Below are 14,842 nucleotides of genomic sequence, written 5' to 3'. Positions count from 1 at the left end.
CACTCACCAGCGACGAAGTGAAGTAGGCAGATTCCGTCGGCTGCCACATGTCGCGGCGCAATGCCAGCACCCGCGTTTGTGTCACCGCTTCTCGTCCCTTGGGAAACCCACACAGCGTTTTTCTCTAGTGCGGCGTAAGCATCCGTCCGTGCAACAACCCATCGGCATGACGAACCGGCTCGGCGAAAGCACACGAAACACTCGAAAAAAAAAGGGGGGGGGGGGCGGGGACACCCGCGATACACGAAGCAGTCAGCGCGTACGGCGTGCTTCTCGCCCACCAAACGCTACTGGAAGATGGCGTGACCAAATCATCGTGACGTAGGCCGGCAGCAGCGCCAACGTGAACGCCAAATGATAGCGAACTATAGATACAGCGCCTCGCCAGCGCTGATTCTCTCAGCTTCCCCTTGCCCCCACTACCGCTACATCTAGTTCAATATATCCGAATTCAGTTCGAAGCGGGCTGCCGGGACCACCGCCATGCTGCCATGCTATTTGCGCGAACCACGCATAGCCTGTAATGTTACATACTGAAAAGATTTTGCGCCAAAAAACACAACACACACAAGAAAGACGACAACACCACGGGCGCTTGTAATGTTACATCTGAAAAATAGTGCGCGTACGCTAGACTTATGGGTCGTTCTGCGCATGCGCACTCCGAGCCCGTTGTCCCGCTTTAAGCTTATGAGCCGACGGCTGATGGCATCGTGTGTGCTGCGTTCTCCCTGCTCGGGTCCTGCTGAAGCGAATGGCAGCACGAAGGTCAATTCGCTCGCTGCTGCTGCCGCTCTTCCTCGCGCACACGGGGCACGTGACCCCCTCCTTCCTGAAATTTCGGGGTGTCAGGAATACCTGGCATAAAACGATTAGCGAAAACACGCGCCTGCCCTGTCTCTCTAAAAACAGCATCTCCTCCCCCCCCCCACGAAAAAAAAATTCATGGCTTCGCCATTGCGAACAGCAGATAACAAAAAAAAAGATGGCGCGACGCGTCCGTTGGAATGTTTGGGTACGGTGGCTAGAAGTTAGTTTGGGCAACTCTGTCTGAGTGCGGCTTTCCCACACGATGTCACGGCTGAAAGCGCGCTGTGATGGCGCCACATTATTACACTAAAGAAAAAAAGATTCCGCAAATAGCAAGCGTGTGGCTCACTTTCACCCTCTCCCGCCCGTTTTCACCTATAAGCGGGCCCCACTTATGACGATTCCGTTTAGTGCGAAATTTCAGATGCTACCAACAACTTATCAACATGCAAACAGTTTCACAACTTCACAAGGAGTCTCTGAAGGAGCAGGGTACTACATAGCCCTGTATAAAGGCCAGGCGCACTGCTCAGTTCTGTTGCAAAGAACGGAATGAACCACGTTGCGACCATGCCTCGGCGAGCTCGAAAAAATCAGACGGTTACACGGCGCATGTTTACGACCCAAAGCAGCGAATCAACCCAGCACCTCATTTTTATTGTTAGCTTATGTCTCGCGTATGCACTGTCGCCTTAGTTACACCACGAAAGCAACCGCGGCTGTGCCGCGCCTAGCAAAGGATTTCGACCATTCCAAAGTATAAAAGGGAGAAAAACGGCAACTGCTAACTTTGAAAACGGTGACCATAATGTTACAGGCACTCTCTTTGAATGGTTTGTGAACACCATTAATATTTCTAGCAATGTTCCTGTAATACTTGCAAAGCCAGGGAGATAATTCCGTCGCTCTTCATGGGAGCCTGCAAGAATAAGCCACTTTTGGAAATTTCTTCTGTTCAATGTCCACGAAGACCTAGCGCATGACATCAGCTATAAGCATCGTGGACACGAGTGGTCAACGCAACTAAAGCCCCTCCATACACGTTTCCGCCAAAACAGCGGTGGCGCGTGGATGGAGGGGCTTTAAACGCAACGAGACATTCATTTGAGGCATGATTTGAGGGATCGCCAGCCGTTTGTGCGCAGGCGCGAATAAGAGGGAGCGCGAGAGAGATCTGGGGGCTTTTGCTCCTTAAATATGACTCCGCCTAGGTACTACGGAGGAGGTTTCTTAGCGCGTGTTGTAGGCGTTTGCCCCTAGGCGTGCCGGCAAAGCGTAGTGGGGTCGAGTTTGTATACGCCGGCGCGGTAAAATAGGTGGAGCAGCTGGCACGATTAGGCGACCGCTGTGTCGGACAGACTGTCTCGCACCTGCGGCGCTCGTGCTAAGTGGCGGATCATAGCTTGCGACCGTAGTAGTGCCCGGGCCGCATATATTGAAAATCTTGAAGGCAGAGCACCTTAGCAACCGCGGTTGAACGCAAGCGCGTGAAAGGCCGCCGGTGACGATGACTGACTCAGCACCACAGACTTTCTCGCAGGCGCGAGAAAGTCTGTCCGACGTACCTTCAGAGGCAAAGTCCTGACTGGTGTTACAGAAGTCGCGGTAGTGAATGGCGTCACAAGTTGGCGGCTGGACGTAATTATATTTATTCAATCGTGTTTTTTTTTTACTAATTGTAACAACGTGTCATTATTTCGCATTATTGGCGGCGCCTCCAGGACACCAAAGCGGCAACGGGGACACCAAGGCTAGAACCCGGACTGGTCCGTGGGTTGGGGCTCGCCGAGGCTTGCGCGTGCCAGGCGTGTAAAAGATCAGCTGTCCGGGCTAGCCGATTTATTATGCTAACGCCCCCTGGCACGCTTCGGCCTCCGCGGCCCCAACCCACGGGCCGCCCTGTGCTTCCAGCTTTGGTCCTCCCGCTACCCTTTGGATGCCCTGGAGACCCTGCGCCGCTCTCGTGATGCCTCCGTTTGGCGGTTGCATGTGCCGACCTGGAGCAGTGCTTGTAAAAAATCCAATCTATCGTCGCGACGAAAAAAGCGACCCGCGACTTATAAAACACCAGTCAGAACCTTGCCCCTTCAGACAGGGCGATCACCAAATGGGGCGTCCGTGCTCACTGTCTCACCGCGCGGGCAGCCAGCGGCGGAGCGTAAACTAGATCGCACTCCGCAATGCCGGCACGCCTAGGGGACAAACGCATACAAGACGCGCTACGAAACCTCCTCCGTAATGCCTAGGCAGAGTCGAATATGCAAGGAGCAAATTTTCCCCCAGATTTTCTCTCTCACGCTCGCTCATATCCGCGCCTGCGCACAAACGGCTGGCGATCCCTCAAACGAACGTCTCGTGTCAACGCAGGCCTTACCAACTGCGGGTGACGATAGAGTATAGATGTATCCGATTAACATCTGCGACAAAACAATATTGGAGAAGGGCTACCGGTTCCGCATATGGGGGACTCCAGTGGCAACGGGCATCAACAGGAAGCGGCCAATTCCTTAACTGTACCTCCAGATGGTCTCGACATCGACTGCCTCGATCTTCATTTCACAGCCTCGCACAATGATCTCGTATATGCATGAGGCTTGACCTACGACGATGTCAACAGCCTGAGAAACTTGCAGTGTGTTGCAGTACTCAACAGACCCCAATCACCAATTTAAAAAAAATTATCTGGTGCCAAACCACTTAGTAGTAAGATGAAAAGCTTCCAATGTAGAGGTGACGCTTAACGCTAACAAAAGAGTGGTGGTTTGTTTAAGACTCTGAAGGCCTGCCAGCAAACTTATTAATAGTCTCCGTGCCCGTACTGTGACCGGAGACGGCGCAAGTGCGCCTGTAAAGTAAGGAACACATGGTATGTCACTTACCTACGGCAACGTTCCCCCGCTTAATATGCTTCACTGCATAAAACAGCTGTAATGTGGCGAAGCTAGCTTTAAATGCAAATACTGCCAGGCGAATCAACGCTTTGGGGCGTTTATTTCTGCCTTTAATTCATACCTCCGGATAATTCGACCAGTTCTGTTGGTGTCATCAGGATCGAAATAACGGAAGTCGACTGTACTAGGTAAACACAGGTCTCGGACCAACCTGTTCAAATATAAAAATTATGTAGACCACACAATATTTGGTAATCAATGCAATGCAAAGCATTCTGAAAGTAGCTGGCCATCTAGCATCGCTTCGTGTTCCACAAGGCGTTACCAAATGGTGCGACATGTCTGTGTCAGGCAAGCAATTCTTTAAGTATTACAACTCCAGGGCAATTACGAGAAGGCAAGGATGACAACCGAGTGTCTGTACTCGGAAGATAAAATGTAGAAAGTAAACGCAGTGGGTAAACTGGGACGTTTCCGAAGGCAATGGAATGTCAGAGTGTCTCAAAGCACCAGCTGCCCGCAAGGAAGCCTTGGGGAATCTGAGGCGCTCTCATCCGAAGAAAGCAAGTTGCTATAAGACGTGCATGACACACGCACCGTCCTAACGCGCAGCTTCCACATCGGAAGGAGTGTCATAAGGTTATTCTCTCATAGCACGAAACTGATATGATGCACAGACCATTGGGATGTCAGACTGGTAGGCCTGAGTTCAAATCCCACCACGAATGTTTTAGGAGGCCCCAAGCATGATGACACAGGGACGCGTCCACTGCAGTGTACCTAGTAAGAGGGAAGGAATGCTTCACATTAAAGAATTTTGTTGTGTATACGTGGCATAATCTGCATTTGTGATGAAACATGCTCACAAATGACTGCTACACAAATACAGGTGCAGCACAGAGGCCACACCAACAATGGTCAAAAAGAAACTTACGGAGGCAGCTAAAGAATGCTTTGAAGTCTTCAGACTTACATTCTTTTATTTCGATAGCAGCAGGCCCTCGCAACAGATATGCACATGTGATGATCATTTCAAAGATAGTGGTGCACATCAACCAAGAGGACTTGGCTGAGAATCAAATGGCTAAGGCAAAATGCAGTCAAAGGTCAATAAACGAAACCAGGAAAAAAAAATAATGCAGATCCTATACTCTGGGAATCGATGCTACACGGTAGCTCGCAATGCGGCATCGACTAAGGTTTCGAAAAGCACTACCAGATGAACCAATATGTTTTTATAAAGCGAGCAATAGGTTTTGAAAAGCACTACCAGATGAACTAACATGCTTCTGTAGGCGAGCATTGCTTAGGCGACGCGAACATGTGTGTCAGCAGCAGCAGGAAGAAGACTATGACAGTAATGGCATCACCACTGATTTATGTACAACGAAATGTTACAACCTGTTCTGTTATGACCTGACCCCTTCCTGAAAGCGGTACATAATGGGATAAATTGCTGCAGCGTTGCTTTAACGAACAACTTCTTGCTACGCAATATGACGCACATGAAGGGTAATGGTAAGGTCGACAACTATTTGTGTAATACATTCCTGTATGTATTGTGCATGCACCAAGCTTTCGATTTTTAAGAAAAATGTTGCTATGCAACGTTATGCATGGGCGGATCATCTCAAAATGCTAATTGGCATTCACACAAGAGGAGTGCGTATGTATGTACCTGTGGCATAATGAATAAAAAAAGAAAGGATTAACCAATTGGCAACGCTGAAGTACACGGTGGTTCAAATGATTCGATTAAATGGTTGTTATATCTTTAAACTCTGTCCCTTCATGTTCATTACTCACTCACTTTGTATCTTACTCATATCGTATTTCACATGCAATTATACATTGAGCTTCTGTTGCTTAGCATCGACACTTCATGGCTGACCCTGTCTTTTTCCAGTGATTGACACTCTGGAATGCGCCCGTTGCCTTAATTTTGGTTTTATTCCTGCTCTTTCACGCTACCGCAATGCGTAGGGCCTATTAGTCCGGAGTGTTTACGGCTTCCTTGAGACACACACCTCACGCTTAGATGATACACTCCTGCAACCAGCGCCTCTCTGCTCCCCTTGCATCGCCGACACAGATTTCCTCTGTCCCGAACTTGGGCACTTCGTGCCATACGGTGAAGGGTGCAGTAGTTAAGTTAGACGACACTTAGCGGCGGTAAAGCAGGGGCAACAGCAACACAGGCACTCGCATCCCACCCCACTTATGGCCAATTATACTACTTCTTGGTTATATCCTTAGTTGCCGACTACAGCTATGTGTTCTCGGCATTATTTTATACCATGTTCATGTTCATGCAACATCTACAAATCGCCTAATGAACAGTCATTTTTAGGGAAGTGGTTACAAGATACCCAGGTACCAGACACACCAAACCCCTCTGGTCAACAGACTGTCCTTAAAAAAAAAATAAAATAAAATAAAAAAAAGATAAGGCCATTTCACCCTGCAAAGGTGGATAACCAGCGGAGCTGTAAACATTTATGTTGTTTTTCTCTACTCTCAGAGAAGATTTCGAGATATCCACAATTTGGCCAAAAAATGCTTCGAGATAAAGGGCAGTAAATACATGGCACGTATGGGAAATGGTTCGGTTCCGCAGAAAATTTCTACTTAGCCAAGTTTTCTAGATATGCGAGCTGCGAGTTAATCAGGTATTATAAAATACCATTACTTACAATTTCCTGGCACCAACATTCGCGATCGAGAGCACAAGCAAGGAATAAACAGAACAGTTACATTTCCTTTTTTATCGGTTCATAAGTTCCCCGAAAACACAATCTTTCATCACCAATGTTCAGTACATCACCAAACTGCAATCTTACAACATGTTTTCCGGCTGAGATTCCATGTACACAAGAAAAGGCATGAGGCGAGCATGATCGAGAACAGTAGCCAGCCACCGCCGCAGCTTCCCCACGCTACTCGCCCGCCCGCCTCGCGTGAAAACGCCAATGCACATTTATTTCAGTACCAGCAAATGTCCCACGGGTCATTCATTGTACACCACATTCACTGTTATTTTCTCCAACCATATTGCAATAAGCACCTTCAACTATCTGTTTGACAGCACATGGTGCATAGTGTCGTTGGAAGCATACTGCACACTTTTAATAGGCGATAACTCAAATGCATCGCTGTTCCCTGCTGCAGGCGGCGTGAAGTGAGCATCATATATTGCTCTGGCGGCATTGTAGGCGCCAATATTACGGCATCACCAACCAGCTCGATTTGATTTCGTTTCAGTTTCCTGTCGTCATCTTCAAACACTTTATAATAGGGAAACGTCAAAGTGCGTCTCGGGTTTTTTGGGCCATGGCAGCTCGATGTGTGTCAGTCTCGTGCTGCAACACTTCATGCCGAGTGGGCACATCAAAACTTCCAGCCGAAATTCCCCACTCCAAGGAGCTGCTGACCCAGGCCAAATTTGAGGAGCACAAATGTAAGCTTACTGAAGCCGCAAGACCAACAATGTGCATTTCAGGCCGCTCAGACCCTGCCAGTCTTCTACTGCAACGATTCTCACAATGCTTTGCATTACGCAGATGTCAACTACAGTGAGTCTGTAAAGTTCTTTTAGTGACTTCAGATCCTATGTTTTTCTGGTTAGTATTCTTTATTTCGTTTTTCTTTTTCCAGAGCGTATGAACTAGGTTCTACTGAACCATGACAGCAGAATGCTTTTCCGAACCCGTACACATTTCTTGCCAAAAGCAATTCCAGGCGAATGACATAGAACACATCACCTTGTTTATTCCTCAATCCTTCAAACACCATGATAACCTCAATTCACAGCGATGACACATCACTGCCCGTTGCCTGTTGCTGCCTCAGAACGCAGTTCCAGGCATAACTGTACAGCTGCTTGTTCACCTCCTTGAGCATGGCCACCTGCTTGCTCAAGTCCTCCTCTCCCTCAAAAGCGCTGTCCTCATCTTCATCGTTGTCGTCTGCTTCCTCGTCACCAGCAGCAGACGACGATGACATAGACAGCAGCGCCTCAGCCCAGTCCATGCGTGGCAACACGTTTCGTCGCACCTCCTCCTCACGAATCATGCTCACCAGACCAGAGTCTAGGTGCACGGGAACTCCGTTCGGATCCTTGGGAGCCTGTGTAGTACGCTTGAAGACGCCCAGTGGAAGCGTTGGTGGTGACGGCCGCATTGATGCCAGCGCCGCGGGTGTTGGCACGACCAGTACGTTGGTGACGGCTCCTTTGTGGTGCAGGACATGTATGCACTGCTTAGAAGCGACATCCCACACTCGCGCTGTGCAGTCCTCGCTGCCCGATACCAGCAACTGGCCATCCAGTGACGTTGCCAGGCAGGTCACCTTGCCTTCGTGGCCAACAAACGTTGCCTCTGGTCGCTTGTTTCCCGTGTTCCACTTGTACAGGGCCACCTGCAAGAACGAAACATACAGTTGCCGTTGGCGTCACACTTGACCTGAACACCACCCTTTTTCCTCTCTTGTGGAGGATGTTGCAGATAAAAATGAAGGCATGCAGAGCATGGGCAGCGACGACAGCCACTGGCTCACTCAGTTGCTGCCATAGCATAGAATCGCTCAGAAATCTGGACCCTAGTCTGATTTTTGCTCTTTTGCTGTACTTCCAAGATGGTGCTGAAACCTGAGAACAAGCTTACTTTAACAGGGGTGCTTTGAATGTGCTGTATTAATGTGGAGCCTTTCCAAAGCATGTGATGATGACTGCATTTTTTTGTAATGTTGAGCCGCAAAAATATGTCTTCATTGCTTGGGTTAAGTCTGACAGCAGCTGTACAGCTAACCACAAAAGCTTTCAGCGCAACAGAATTCGATAAAACGCTACATTTTGTCACATTTGTGCCACTGACCAAGAATGTGACTGAAATCCCGACAGCAATGTTATCAGAATTTCCAGCGGCAATACACACTCCAGTTCAGCACTGTACTGGCTGTCCAAGCGATGGAGGTCATTTCTGTGCTGCTGCAGTAGTTTAGGGCAGTCTTTAGTTTCCCCTTCCCACACAGATAAGACAAAAAAAAAATAATGAAATTATGGGGTTTTACGTGCCAAAACCACTTTCTGATTATGAGGCACACCATAGCGGAGGACTCCGGAAATTTCGACCACCTGGAGTTCTTTAACCTAAATCTAAGCACATGGGTGTTTTTGCATTTCGCCCCCATCGAAATGCAGCCGCCATGGCCGGGATTCGATCCCGCGACCTCGTGCTCAGCAGCCCAACACCACAGCCACTGAGCAACCGCGGCAGGTTCAGATAAGACACCAGGCAACCAGTGCAGGAGAATACATTGGCAGGCAACCACTCATTTCAGACTCGGCATTAGGTGCTTGAGTGTGGTGAAAGGCTTGTGTGCAATTTGAATACCCTCCTTCCACAGCAGCAGTTAAGTATAATATGGTAGGTGTAGAACTGAGGTTGAACAGCACGAATAAAACAAGGACGCGAAGAAACAAATACCACAGACAAGCGCTGACTGCCAACTGAAAGTTTATTTGAAATTGTCAAATAAACTTCCAGTTGGCAGAAAGCGCTTATCTGTGGTATTTGTTTCTTTATGTTGTTTTGTTCAAACTGTTCAACCTCAGTTTTAAATATGAACCAGCTAGCCCTCATCAAGATCCTACTAATGGTAGGTCACTGCAGTATGAGCTCTGTGTGCTCTCGGGCTAAACTTAGTGTCACAAGATGTAACTAACAGCGTTGTTGCTGCCACGTACCTCTCCAGTAACCAGGTACTATTCTGCAAACGTAAACATTTACGGACAAGCTAAAACTCTCTGCAAGCTATACATAAAATACATTGTCGTAATATGTAAAAGGTGTATCTCAGGCTGGGTCACGTTCTTACCACCTATGGTAAACATGCCTCAGTGGCAAGCCTTTGGCAACAGCCGAGGTTGCTGTCGCACAGGCTACGCAAGGTGCTACCAGCAAGAGTGGTTGGCAACATCCAGAGATCTGTGCTCGGGACCCTCAAAAGGCGTAGAATAAACCATTTTGTTCAGAACTCTTCCAGGAGTTGAACTGCTGAACCTTATGTCAGAGGTGTGACGCATCTGTCAACTGTTCCACCAAGCAACGCGCGAGATGGCCTCTCCTCCATTTTCACTCAAAAGCAGCAGAAATCAGAAAACGCGACACCGCGCTGTCACTAACTACAGCACCTAAACCACTGGATGTCACAAAGAAAGTGTCACTAAAGATGGCCTTTTTGCCCATTTTGTCCCACTGAAACTGCAGAATTGTGGGTTGCCAATTAATTACGGTGCAGCTAAATGCACTTCTTTTTTAAATGTTGGACTACTATCTTCATTTTCAACTAGCAGTGCTGGCTACAGTGCTGAAAATATGACCCTCAGAGTGTCTCAAGTAAGAAACATAGCCCCCAGCGGCAGGCACAACAAACACCATAAATATGGTAGGCATATAAAGCTTTTACTTTAACAGTATACAAAGAACAGAAGCTCATAGGAAACCAAATGTACTGAACCAGCACGACAATTATGGCAGCAGAAACTAGCACTGACACGAAACATCATAAAAGACGTGTTTTAGTTAAGCATAGAAGACTGCTTCGAAGACGCAGGTAAAGTTGCATACACATGTGCACAGATGTGGCTTTCACGTGAGATCTTAGAGACTATGCTCGGATGTTCACTCTTCTGAAGCCTCGTTTAGCACTTTGATCTTTTGTAACACCATTGAGATCAAATGCTGCTATCCAGATGCACATTATCTATATTTCTTTCACATTATGTGGGCTTTCTACAAAGTTGGGGATAAAGGAACCACGTAAAAGATAATGTCATCGGAATAACTTGAATGATAGTGTCTGAGCACCGGTCCACCACTACTGTGAATTCAACTTATGCTCTCAACCATATATTTAAGAACTTCCATAATTAAACCTAATCATTAGTTAAATAATTGCATTTCGAAAAATAGTCCAATGTAAATCAGCACAAGTGTGAATATGCCCTTGGCCTCATTCACCTACGATATACTGCTATGCTTTTTAAGGATCACTAGAAAAAGTAAAAGTAAATCATTTTAGACTGCCAAAATATTCTTTCGTTCGTGGTAAGAGGTTCAAGAAATTAAAGAAACAATCTCTAGTTCCTTTTTAAAATTTTGTGCTATAACACTAGTGGTGGTTCACCGACATGACATTGTGGATTTCAAATTAGTATTTTCCTGTATTTTAGCTATTGTGGTAAAGCAAAAGTTTTCAAAACTCCTTTACAAACAGTACTGTCCATTTTTACAGATATAAAATTACTAGAAGTGAGCAAACACGATCAAAATCAATGGCAAGCTGTTGCAGGAATTCAAGGTGGCTGGCGACTAGTGATAAATTAGTCCCTATATTTTTTGCTTATTTTCAGGCTGATCAAGCCTTCTCCTGAGGTAGGAGAGCTTTTTCTTTTCCTGGTATTGTGGAAAGAAGGTCATACGGTGTCACATAACATAATTGACTTACACAGCAATCAAATTTTGAGTTCCAACTCGACCATCCCAAAGAATGCCCGCAGTTCTTTCCACACGCAGTGATCAACAGGTCACCGACGAGAGCTCACCTCGAATATCTTTCCTGTGCCAGAACCGGCGAAGATGCGGTCCTCGGCCGGATCTGTGACGACCGCCGTCAGCGGGGCGTCGAGCACCATGGTGGCCAGCATCTCGCCGCTGTCAATGTCGAACACACGGCACGTCTGGTCGGCCGAGCAGGTGTAGCAACGTGTCCCACCAAGGGCACCGATGTGGACGTCAGTGACGTCGTAGCTGTGTTGTGACCATGCGTGCATGGGCTCGGCGGGTCCCCGCGTGGCGGTGCAGGCGACCTCGGCCAGGTCCCAGACCAGCACCTGGCCGTCCCGTGACGCCGAAACGAAGCGGCCACCATCATCGGTGAAACGCAGACACGTGATCAACTGGAAGTGACGGCTCACCACGGCGAGAAGGTCACCTGATGGTACCTAAGACAAAAACAGCAGAGACATTGTATTGCAATAGCAAATATGCCCAAACTGCAGCCACGCATGGTGTCGGTGTCATGTCCTCATATGCCGTTTTGGCCGTAGAAGTTCTTAGAAAAAGTAATACAAGGAATTCTGGTACTGTGATCATTCAGCTGGCATGAGAATGATGAACAGTACATGAATTTGTCTCATCTTTATTCATCTGGCTTTAGACGTTTTGTGCATACCTGCCAATATGTAAACTTCAAAATTCATAAAAATTTTACAGACAACATGAAGGGAGGGGAGGACGAGGGTAGCACACATTTTGCACACAACTGCAGAGTTACAGCATTGCAAACTGATTTACGATAAATTGACCACCATGACTGAGGCCTGCTTATGTGTAACGGCCTATTTTATGTAATTTCTTTAATATCCTCCATCAACTGAATCAGTGAAAGTAACGGAATCGCCTGTTTTTCACATGTAGAGGTATGTAGATGATTACGTGGCAATACTTATAAAAGGATCAGTTATCTCTTCTCACGATACAGCAACTAATAAACTGGCAAACTTAAAGAAAGTTTAAATTATTTGGTTTTACTTGCCAAAACCACGATCTGATTATGAGGTGCGCCGTAGAAATTTGGACCACCTCGGTTTCTTTAATGTGCACCTAAATCTAAGTACACGGGTGTTTTCACGTTTCGGCCCCATCGAAATGCGGCTGCCATAGCTGGGATTCGATCCTGCGACCTCGTGCTTAGCAGCCCAACACCATTGGAGCAAATTTTACTAGCCTCTCTGAGTCTTAAGTTTTCACATGTATGGCCACAGAACAGTAGCATTTTGTGGATGTTCAACTACTCCATTTTTCTTCTAGTAAACAAGTGTGTTTGGCATATGTAACGTCGGACCACGTAGATTTCCCAAATCTATAACAGCATGCATAGCGACTTAATCAACAGTGCACTGCTTGAGCAAGTGCGAAACAGTGCATTGCTTCTACCTTTATTCAGACAGCCAATCATGTGAACAACAGCTTGAGGGCAGCCTTACAAACCAGATAAAGTGGCCATCAAACATTGGATGTCTGAATTCCTTTGACCCATCTCTCGTAGGAAGGCGCCCGATTTACTCCCGCCTACGGACCGGAATCTTCCGCGACGGAAGATACACCCCACCCGGTATCCCATTCGTGCAGTATCTGGAAGACGGCAGCCGACCGAAGGGGCCGTCGGCACCCGAACTATGTTTTAGGTGCTTCTACAAAAAATTGAGGCTCATAAGCAATTACCAAAGCAAAAAATGAAAAAGTGAAAGTAGCAGTGCATGTAGTTCCTCATGTACATAATCTTTCGCACAATCTATAAATAAAATTGCAAGTAAACATGTCATTCTACTTTTCTGTATGCTCCCTGCAAGCTTTCTAATTTGTGTAACCTTTTGCAAAATCAAAAACTGTCAGCATGTTCCACCAACCACAAGAAAAAGGTTTATGAACAGTGCATGAGCGGTATATACAACATTGGGCTAAGCTGAAGTAAAGTTTAATACATAGGAAAGACAGAACATGCGTCAATGAACGTGCAAGGCAAGACCGAAAAAATTTTAAAAATGGGTACAGCAGGATGTTCGCAGTTCATTGTAAAGAGTGCACATGCATTTTTTTTTTCTCCATAAGAGTAGGTTTTTACAGCAGGCAAAAACAGAGCATGATTGCGAGATCAGAGAGGCATTTTTCATCAAAATGGCTGCTGCTAACAAGAGTGTTAGTACACCGTCGCTCGCCCAGCTAGAATGTGAATTGCAAACAGAGACGTGATAGTATTGCATTGCACGCACGCAGCATCTCACTATCTCGTTCTGTGTGCGTGAAAAAAATGTTGGATGCCTTTTCCAAATTCAGTTGGCAGTCGGCGCTCTGTTCTTTTATGCGGTGCTTGCCTCGTCTTTCTCCGCCCATTTCTCGCGCAGCTTCCGTTGCAGCGTTTCAAAAATGTTTGTGGTCAGACGCGAAGCAAACGTAGACACCTCCGGCGTCTCCTCTTCCTACGAACAAGTGTACCAACACAATGTACGGCTACACGAGGCACGTGCGTCTGTGCGTTTTCTTCGGTAACGCTGAGCTTAGTGTCACCTATTACTCCCCCTCCTCCTCTGCCTCCTGGATTGGTGACACTAAGCTCAGCGTCACAAGAAACTAGCCCAGCCTATCCTGCCCAACAGTCGGGAACGGTGACAGCAAAAAACTACATGCCATGTAGTCTCTGTAGCTGCACACAACACGAAGGCGACGGCCGCACACTTCTGTCGAAGAATTGTAGTACACTGCACTTTTGTTGATGTGACAAAAGTGGCAACCCGCTCGACCTTCCGGCGACGTGCGGCACACGAACGAGAGATATCGCGCGCGCGCTCATACCAGAAACCACCAGCACGTGCGCGCTTGCGAGAGCGTGGCACGGGCGACAGCGCTCACCTGCCACAGGTAGATCTTGTCGCCTATACCGGCCACGCAGTACAGGCCGTCCGGAGACGCCGCAAGCGCAGAGACCCTGCCGGGGCACACGATTTGCCTCTGGATCTGATCGCGACGCTGCAGCGACCAGACCCGCAGCAGCGGCTTGTCGTGCTGCGCGCCGACCACGTAGTCCGAGCCCAACAGACAGAGCGTGCGCGGACTGCTCGCACCTCCCTTGTACTGCGAGAGCACCGACGCCGACACAATGTCCCACACGCAAGTGTTCCACAACTGGCCGGCGCCGTCGCTCGTGAAGATGCATTCGAACGACGCCATTTCTTCCGCTGCATCAAAACGCGCCCAGCCGGTCTAGCCCTGCTCGTCACGGCGAACCACCAAAAGCTCCGCTAGGTGCCGGTAGTGATGCGCCAACTTTAAACACGTACAAGGCTGCGCGACGCGAACCGCCGGCCGCTGTGGGACTCGAGGATGGTTGTTGCGCGTTAGAACCATGTTAGAACTGCCATCCATGTTTACGACGAGGCAGATGTCGTTGTTCGACGCGCAAACGGTGCGAAAACATAGAAGTTAGAACCGTGACAGCTGGCACGTATGTGCGTTGGCTCAGTAGGTCGCTAGGCGCGGTAGACGCGTGGAAAGACACACGCGCGCACGCCGCGCGCACGTGCA

General features: G+C 47.9%; 2 protein-coding genes across 2 annotated transcripts in view; both read right to left on the bottom strand.

The window, feature by feature from the left end:
* LOC139060983 (uncharacterized) overlaps window positions 1–447 on the bottom strand; it is a 149,609-nt gene extending 149,162 nt beyond the window's left edge. Inside the window, exon 1 of the mRNA XM_070540347.1 lies at window positions 8–447. Coding sequence (XP_070396448.1) covers window positions 8–49 — 42 coding nt within the window. The 5' untranslated portion in view covers window positions 50–447. The remainder of the gene's footprint in view (window positions 1–7) is intronic.
* A 6,997-nt stretch (window positions 448–7,444) lies between these two features.
* Window positions 7,445–14,511, bottom strand: LOC139060979 (WD repeat-containing protein 18). The gene is made up of 3 exons (XM_070540343.1): window positions 14,171–14,511; window positions 11,305–11,703; window positions 7,445–8,117 (listed from the first exon to the last, which is right to left on the bottom strand). The coding sequence occupies exons 1-3, from the start codon at window positions 14,486–14,488 to the stop codon at window positions 7,506–7,508; spliced, it is 1,329 nt and encodes a 442-aa protein (XP_070396444.1). The 5' UTR covers window positions 14,489–14,511; the 3' UTR covers window positions 7,445–7,505.
* Window positions 14,512–14,842: the final 331 nt, after the last annotated feature.

Source organism: Dermacentor albipictus, chromosome 6 (genome assembly GCF_038994185.2).
Source record: "Dermacentor albipictus isolate Rhodes 1998 colony chromosome 6, USDA_Dalb.pri_finalv2, whole genome shotgun sequence".
Lineage (NCBI taxonomy): Eukaryota > Metazoa > Arthropoda > Arachnida > Ixodida > Ixodidae > Dermacentor > Dermacentor albipictus.
Note: the sequence above shows the minus strand (reverse complement) of the source record. Positions and strands in the feature narration are given on the sequence as shown.

Coding starts and splice junctions, on each gene's coding strand:
- LOC139060979 (XM_070540343.1), bottom strand. CDS start 14,488: ATGGCGTCGTTCGAATGCATCTTCACGAGCGACGGCGCCGGCCAGTTG. Junction 11,704..14,170: donor ACAAGATCTACCTGTGGCAG/GTGAGCGCTGTC, acceptor TTTTTGTCTTAG/GTACCATCAGGTGACCTTCT. Junction 8,118..11,304: donor GCACAGGAAAGATATTCGAG/GTGAGCTCTCGT, acceptor TCGTTCTTGCAG/GTGGCCCTGTACAAGTGGAA.